At 32.1% G+C, this 8,369-nt stretch overlaps 1 protein-coding gene across 3 annotated transcripts; it reads left to right on the forward strand.

Annotated features, from left to right (window-relative positions):
- Window positions 1-4,730: 4,730 nt before the first annotated feature.
- On the forward strand, window positions 4,731-7,867 carry LOC115987056 (uncharacterized protein At3g17950-like). 3 transcript variants are annotated; one of them, XM_031110512.1, is made up of 4 exons: window positions 4,742-4,908; window positions 5,100-5,239; window positions 5,461-5,610; window positions 7,185-7,867. In XM_031110512.1, exons 2-4 carry the CDS (start codon window positions 5,228-5,230, stop codon window positions 7,647-7,649), a joined length of 627 nt encoding a protein of 208 aa, XP_030966372.1. In that variant the 5' UTR covers window positions 4,742-4,908; window positions 5,100-5,227; the 3' UTR covers window positions 7,650-7,867. The 3 variants fall into 3 exon arrangements, 2 of the variants coding, with proteins under 2 accessions (XP_030966372.1, XP_030966364.1); XR_004090962.1 differs by having other exon boundaries at window positions 4,731-5,239; window positions 5,461-5,635; window positions 7,185-7,272; XM_031110504.1 differs by having other exon boundaries at window positions 4,742-5,239.
- The last annotated feature ends 502 nt before the right edge of the window (window positions 7,868-8,369 follow it).

The following is an 8,369-nucleotide window of genomic DNA, read 5'->3' on the forward strand; positions in this document are numbered from 1 at the left end:
ACCAACTACTCATTAAATACTCCCCCTACTTGATAAACTAAACTTCCCTCAACTTTTTTCTTGAGTTCATTAGTTTAGGAACCTTTTGGGTAGCTCTTAGCTAATTGACACATTGAACAATGAACGTGTTAGACATACCAACTACTTATTAAATACTCCCCCTACTTGATAAACTAAACTTCCCTCAACTTTTTTCTTGAGTTCACATGGGCTTTGGATCACCAAGAGATTTATAATTTAAAATAAGGAAAATGCTAACGAATGCCTTTAGGGCATTGGTTAACAATCCATTTAAAGAAAAGTTTTTATGGGAAAAGAAAAGAAAACAATTAATATTTTGACAGTTTTTTTCATTTCCCATAAAAATGGTGTAAAATTTTTCCTAAAATGGATTTTTAACTAATGCCCTAAGGGCATTCGTTAGCATAACCCTTTAGATAATACCTAATACTCCCTCCGTCCCACTTTGTTTATCCTGTTTGAAAAGTCAAATATTTTAAGGGAACATCATTTATTATCTTGTCTGCCTTATAAAAATGTATAAGTTTACAAAACCACCCTTAAATAAATTTATTACTCCCTCCGTCCCACTTTGTTTGTCCTGTTTGAAAAGTCAATTTTTTTTAAGGGAACATCATTTATTGTCTTGTCTATCTTTTAAAAATGTATAAGTTTCCAAAACTATCCTTAAATAAATTTATCAAAAAATTGAATTAGTAAATTAATAGGGGTATAATAAGAATATTAGTAAATTAATGACTTTTATTTTTAGAAATAGGACAATATTTTGGGACATTCCAAAATGGAATAGAGAACAAACAAAGTGAGACGGAGGGAGTAGCTTTTTTAAAAAAGAGTTATTCTTAATGAGGCTTAGGGGTATAATAGGAACATGAGTAAACTAATAACTTTTATTTTTAGAAACAGGACAATATTTTGGAACATCCCAAAATGGAATAAAGAACAAACAAAGTGGGATGGAGGGAGTAGTATTTTCAACGAAAATGTCTAAGGTTGAAATCGTCTCTCTGACTACCAAATTATACCCCCACAAAAAAAAAAAAAAAAAAAAAAAAAAAAAAAAACCAACAAACAACAACAACAAAACAAAGGCTTTGGGCCAGGTACATAGCTACCTTTGGACTAGGGCCAATCCCCCCCCCCCCCCCCCCCCCCCCATTTTTAAAAAAAAATATATTATTATATATATGTACTAATTTTAGCAATTTTGTTTTATAAAATTACATTTTTTTTTTCCTTTAAACAATATCATTAATTCTTTTAAGAGTAATGTTATACTCACAAACTTTTTTACAATATTTTTACAAACTATTTTAGTAGCAAATTCTTATTGATTCGCACATAAGCCTACCACTCACATCATTTTTTTACTTACTAATAACCACTTATCACAGCAATAATTTATAAAAAAGTTTGTAGTGCTAGTATTTTCCTCATTTTAGTGACTATAAAAAAAATTTATAGATCTAAAATCTAAAACAAAATATACAAGATAAAAAAAAATAGTTCATCAACAAAAATTACCAATAGTAAAATTAAAAAAAAAAATTAAGCTAAATAAACCAATTTTATTTAAAATAAATAACCCTGCCCTTTTAAAAAATTCTAAACAAAGATAATTTTGTTCTTACCATCACCAAAAAAAGAGAAAAGAAATCCCAGTAGCTAAATAGTAGCATTGCACATAATCAACAGTAAAGGCCCCCCTTAATTAAAATTTTTTGACTATATCCCTGATTTGGGCCATGATTTAGGTTGTGCTGCACGTAATTTTAGCGGGCCTTACACGTTTATTTATTGTCTTATAGATGGTCGTATAATTTTTGGCCAGTGTTGTCAACGGCTAAACATGGTCTCTAGGTTAGTGCAAGAGAAAATAAGATCCGTGGCCCAAAGGGCCAAAGGGATTGGATCTTCCCTGTCAATTAAATTGGGCTTTCAAGACTTGATATATAATCAGCCAGAAAAGAGCCTTCATAAAGCGACAATGAGACTTGTAGCCCGAAGGAGCTTGGCCTTGTTTGTCCACTAACTACGATCTCAAAGTCTAGGCCCGTTTGGTAGAGTTGTTAAACAATTCATTTTCAGTTTTTAAACAACATTACATATATTTTTACACACTTTTTCACTTACACGTATTTCAAAAAAATACAAACAATATTACTCAAACTCCTCTACCAGACAGGCTCTTAGTTAGTTAGAAAAGAAACCCTAAACAAGAGATTGATAGAGATTGAGTAGATCTTTCAAAATCTTTATTTTTATTTTTTTGGGTCTAGTTCTTATCCACAACTGGGTCATGAAATTTTTGTTTCAAACTTTGGTCTCATTTTCTTTTGGGTCATAAAAACATATGGACCAAGTCTAAGTAATAAAACACTGATGAAGACAATAGTCAAAGCACCAAATCGTTTTGTAATTTGATTTTCCACAGAGAGACCCATTTATGGTGGCCCCAAATGTTGAAAGCTTGGTTGTGTCACGACAAAGATGGAGGGACTTGTGGTGGGTCAAATAAAAAAAAGACTTAAAAAGGTGGTACTCAATTAGAATTAGCTAGCTAGGGGTGGACTTGTTGATACGGTTAATGATGTGATTGCCAATTTGCCACCCACAAAAAGCAAAAGCATTGCCCTTTATTTGTTGTCCACTTTATTGGATCCTCTTCTTCCAACTTCTTCTCACTCATCATATCATAAAATGCCAGAAACTTTCTTCGTATAACAGTTCCTATGTATAATTTTCCTTCATTGTTCCTGAAATTTCTTCTCAAGTACCTTTGGAATTTACTAGCTTTTGGGACCCAAAAAAAGCTTCTATTTTTAGGCACGTGGCACGTACATATGCACATCTTTAGGTTTTGTCCAAATTAATTGACCCCATCGGCCATCGCACATGGGTCATCCCCTATGTGTCCAACTGCTCACCTCATCGTTTAGTAGCAAAAATATCCAAATTGGAATGGTTCTCTTTTATCTAATTTATGTGTGACCACTATGAGTTGTTGACTTGTTGTATTCTAATATCTAGTCATTATTTGATGCAATTGCCTTGTTGCCGCCGCTAGGAATATTTTTTAAAGTGATCAATAAGAAATTAAATTATATAAATTTTATTAAAAAATAATTTGAATATATCAATATCACAAAGAAAAAAAAAAACCACATAAATATATGAAGTATTATAATTTCTTTCTAATATCTAAAAAAATATACCTGATAACATGTATATATATATATATATATATATTGATAAGAGATAAAGTGAAAACTGATAATGCTAAAATAAAAATAATAAAGTGAGAAAGAGTTTAAAGTGATAATAGAGAATAGGAAAATAGAGGGGGGGGGGGGGGGAGGGAATGATATTTGCTATAAATGGGAGCCAAGTAGTTAAGAAGAGCAAAATTGTTGCGACTGTAAAGTCAAAAAGAACATAATTGTTGGCATTGCCAAGAAAAACTCACGACCCAGTTCTCTTGGTACCCTTTTTTAAGAAAAAATGAAATTAGATATTATTTTTATGTAATGAGTTAAACGATCTACAAATTTGAATGATTAACGATTTTATTTTATTCTGGTTTTTTAATAAGCTTTTTGTTGATAATTTGTTCACTTCTTGTTGTTTAGTCTAATCCTTTTTTTGTGGTTATTTTTGTTGCTATTTGAGCTAATTTTTATTTATATTATTTAAGTTGTTTTTTAAGGGGTTAACGATTATGTTTGGGGAGTTAGAATTATTTTTAGAATAATGTTATGTCCACAACATTTTCGCAACAAATTTTATACAATAAAATATTATTGGTGGGTAAAAAAGTGATGTTAGTGTTGAACTCAAATTAGAATCGGTAACAACTTACTATATAAAATTTGTTATAAAATTATTGTAAAAATATTGTAAATATAGTATTAAACTTATTTTTATTGAATCTAAATTCTTTTGATTCTCAAGCTAGAGTGTAAAACATTTTTATTAGGATAGTTACAATAGATTCATTTAATATATAATTTTTTTCATACATACATACATACATATATACACACACACAATTTTTTGCAAGTTAAAGTGGTTTTGTGATCACCCAGACATACACTTGAACCCACCATTGAACTACCTTAAGGAGTTATAACAATAGTCTATTTACAATATATGGACCCACTAATATCCTCAAAGTAATTTTTTTTATATATAAATCAATAATTCGAGTAAAAGAAATTGGAATCTTAGACACTTTCCTAAAAAATTACAAGGTTGTTAGCCAAATAATTTTTATTTCAAAAAGAAAACCTTATTATATACTAAGCTAAGAGTTCAAAATAAATATTCCTTGCGTTTAAGGTTAAGAGGGTTCCTATTCCCATGTCATTACTGATTTCTCTCACGCAACGTGAAAGCTGCTTATTTGAGAGGATGATGAGAAAGAAAACGATTCAAATAGAAGATAGAACAATAGTAGGGGCCACAACCTTTATTTATAGTTTTCTAAGATACTAAATTGTGAATTTGTAATATACATATATTATATTATAAGTCAAGTTAGTGAAAAATAGTGTGAACATTTCTCTCTAGACTTATATCAGTCGATCTTCTCAAAAAAAAAGACTTATATCAGTCGAAATATTATTTCCCTTGAAATTATAACAAAAAAGAAAGACAAATAAATATTTCTTTATGCAAGAAGATAAGAATTTGGAAAAGAAAAAGAAAAAAAGAGAAGTGTTTTGTTGTATTAAAATGCTTTATCTCCTCAAATACGGTATATCTGTCATTAAATTAGGAAGACAGTTTCTGAGCTTGTTCTGGACTTTGGCCATTTGTTCACTTGGAAAACAAAATGATTCTGCTTTCTCTTTCTGGTCAACAAAACCCAAGTAAAGCCGAGAAAGGGTGCACACAAATGATAACCCCTCTTACTCATTTTGTTACTCTTTTTGACCCTGTTTTGTTCTGCTTGTTTTTAGTACACTCTCTCTCGCTTATTAGTGATGTTCTTGAGCTACTGTGCACTTGAAGGACCTCTATATAGATTTACCTGATTCATCTTCTCACTAACCTATCTAACTGCAGTTCTTTTGCAGAGCTTAAAACACCAAGAAAATGACAGTTCCATTCATTCATTCATTCATTTTTAGTACTTGAGGTGACCTCATTGAACTTGTTTTAACATAATCAGTCACCATTAGTACTATATAAGTGCTTGGCACACATGGCCGGACAGGTATTCATTTGTCTTCTCTCTTGACTCATTTGGATTTTTGTTTTTCTTTCCATGATTGCATGCTGGTTCTACAGTATTTTCCTATAAGTTTTTTAATATATATATAATGGGCCTTACTTTTTGTACCATTGTCTTGTTTCTTATTGTAGCGTTCTCTTATTCATATTTGTCTATTTTGTCTGAGGTTCAATGAATTGCTTTTCTGACTGATTTGATTATAGGAGGAAGGCTGGCCCCTGGGTTTGCAGCCCCTGAATGTGAGAGTTGGGTTGGCTAGAAATCAAAATTTCTCTGGATCAATATCATTCAACACTTTAATCACTGGCTCTCCAACCTCCTCCACAGATTCTTCATCGGATTTGGACACAGAGGTCAGTAATATTAACAAAATCTGAGGTAAAAATTTTGCTCTGGTACATTTTTCCTAGGTGTCTAGTCTTTGATGTATCTATTGACATGTAATTAGTGTAAAAAGGAAAAGTCATATCCTCTGACATGATTATAGACTATAGTAGTCCTATTGCTTTTACTGGTATCTTTCAGTTTGTCCTTTTTATGAACAAAGATGCCTGGTGATTTCCTTTGGAGGAATTTAATTTGAAAATCCTCTTTCTAATTTCTCTCTCTTTGATTGTTGCCGTCTTTAATATTTCTTACCACAAATCAAAATGGAGGATTTAAATCCAAGTTTGCGTTCATAAGAGAATTAGATAATGTCATCCAGTTACAAGACTCTTAATCGGTATCATCTTTATTAATTCTTCTTTAATGCCTCTTCTAAGGGGTTATCTTGGTCCTTTTTCAAGCTGTTGTACTCTTTTTAATATCACTATAGTACTACTAGCACTTCCTAATTGCCACACAGTTTACTTTGTGTAATTCTATTTGCGTGGATGCTCTAATGAAGTGACAAATTGTACCAGCGAGATGAATTCAATTATCACTAGACACTTCAAGATTAGGAGTACATTTGGAAGTGCATTATCAATTGCTTATGTGTTGAAAGTATTATAGAAAAGGAGGGTTTTTTTTTTTTTTTTTTTTTGGTGTGTGTATAAAGCCCGCGAAAATAAGGTAGAGCTTCCCTCATGTGGACAAGAGCATAGGATGGGACACGAAATTGACACGTGTCCATTTTAAGACACGTATCATGTCATGTTCCTTCCAGTGCTCAAAATCACTGGAAGGAAGCCAAACCCATCAAAATAAGCTCAATAAATTGACCTTTTGTTTTTGCGCTTACCAAATGCACATTAGATATTGGATGGATGGATGTCCTTTCCCAGTGACAACCAATTATGATTACCTTACCTGGATGTGACCGTAATTTATATCTATAGCATGTGATAGAAATGCTCTAGTTTTATATGGTAGTAGTAACTTTTTTTTTTCTTGCAACAAGTGGAGAGGAGATTTGAACAAGATTCTTCCTATTGTGAGAATTGGGGAATACTACTTAGCTAAAACTCTTGGCAGGTACTAGCAACCATTTGAAGTAAGGTATTTGCTAATGATGGTAATAAACCATGAACTGACTGGGAGAACTTTGCAGCAGTTATCTTATGAAAGGAGAGGGTAAAAGAAAATTCTGCAACCCTAGTTTAGCATATACAGGGGTCTCTCAAATGTGGACCAAAAAATGACTTTAAAACGGTTTACAGTAGTTTAATCTCACTTTAGCATATATTTTAAAAGTTATTCATCATCATCATCTAAATACTTATGTTGAATAGCTTTTGAAAATTTGAGAATTGAGTCAATTGACTTGACCATGCGGTTCAAGATTTAATATTTAGACAATAGTCATTGATGGAGGAACTTTTAAAATACTCCTATTCAGTCAACTATTTGATTGAATTTAAATGTTACTATTGTTTGGTTTTATTTTATAATGATATTAGTCCCAAAAAGTACCCGTTACTTACCATACTATGGTGCATTGCAGTCTACAGGGTCTTTTTTCCATGACAAGAGCATTACCCTTGGGAGCCTTATTGGGGTTTCTAGCATTTTAGAGTTCTCTAGAAGATCATTAAGGGGAAGAAAAACCGAACCTTCAAAGGAAAAGAAAAGCACCAAGTCCAGAATATGGCTTTTTTCTTTGTGCTTAAGGGACAGTACTGATGCTAAGAGTGTGAGGAGTCCTCAATCTCTTGGCCACTTTCTTGAAGTGGAGAGAAGAGCTGCTGATGAATATAGAAGGAACCAGAGCCCTACTAATATTGGACCCGACGAACTTGACCTGGGTCAGCCTGTCACAGAACCCAACTCACTTTTTGTTAATGGTCATATTGCTCCTCCTCAAAGTAGTTCAGATGTTGAAAGGAGAAAAGATAGAGGTTTAGAGCATGGTGATGGGTTTGGAGTTCCTTCACTATGTTCATGCATGTGTGGACAACCATCGGACTAAACATGTGTGAAACTCCTTTTGGCCTCTCAATTGTTGATTGAAATGAATTTAATGTCCTAGGAAGGAATAATCTGTTAGAAAAAATTGAATGTATTTTAAACCTATTGAAGATGATGGCTTTTCTAAACACCCACCTGGTCTAGTTTGTTCTCTATGACACTTTCCATCTGTAATTCTAAGTACAAAGTTTATGGAATCACATTATTGGTCATCATAATCATTGCAGGCATTAAATAAATTTTTTCATTAAGGGAGTGAGCTACAATGTTTTCTTATGGGTGGTTTCCTTAACCAAATCATTGATTCAATCTTAAGATTAGCCTTATTGCAACTTCAGCCAGTTTGTTTGGTGTAAACATTTTTCGAAAAATGTCCTCATTTTCAGGCATTTGGGGCGGCAAAAAAATTCAAATCTATAAATTGACCACATTATCAAAATCTCAAAAATTCCTCTAGAACCTTGTCAAAAAAACATTTAAAATGGTAAAAATACCCCAAAAACTACTAAAATAACCAAAATACCTTGAAAATCTTTAAAATGATTAAAAAAAAAAATCCCTAAAATTGATAGGCAGTAACTATCTTTTACAATTCAGGATAATCAGCGAATTAACTTATTTCTAGAGTGTACCAATCAAAGTATTTTGAAAAATGAGAGGCTACAAATGGAATTCTCGAGCATAAGAGATATAGGCAATTGAGAGATAGAGGTATCCAGGA

The sequence above is a fragment of the Quercus lobata genome, chromosome 1 (assembly GCF_001633185.2).
Source record: "Quercus lobata isolate SW786 chromosome 1, ValleyOak3.0 Primary Assembly, whole genome shotgun sequence".
In the NCBI taxonomy this organism is placed as follows: domain Eukaryota; kingdom Viridiplantae; phylum Streptophyta; class Magnoliopsida; order Fagales; family Fagaceae; genus Quercus; species Quercus lobata.

Coding starts and splice junctions, on each gene's coding strand:
- LOC115987056 (XM_031110504.1), top strand. Junction 5,611..7,184: donor CATCGGATTTGGACACAGAG/GTCAGTAATATT, acceptor GGTGCATTGCAG/TCTACAGGGTCTTTTTTCCA.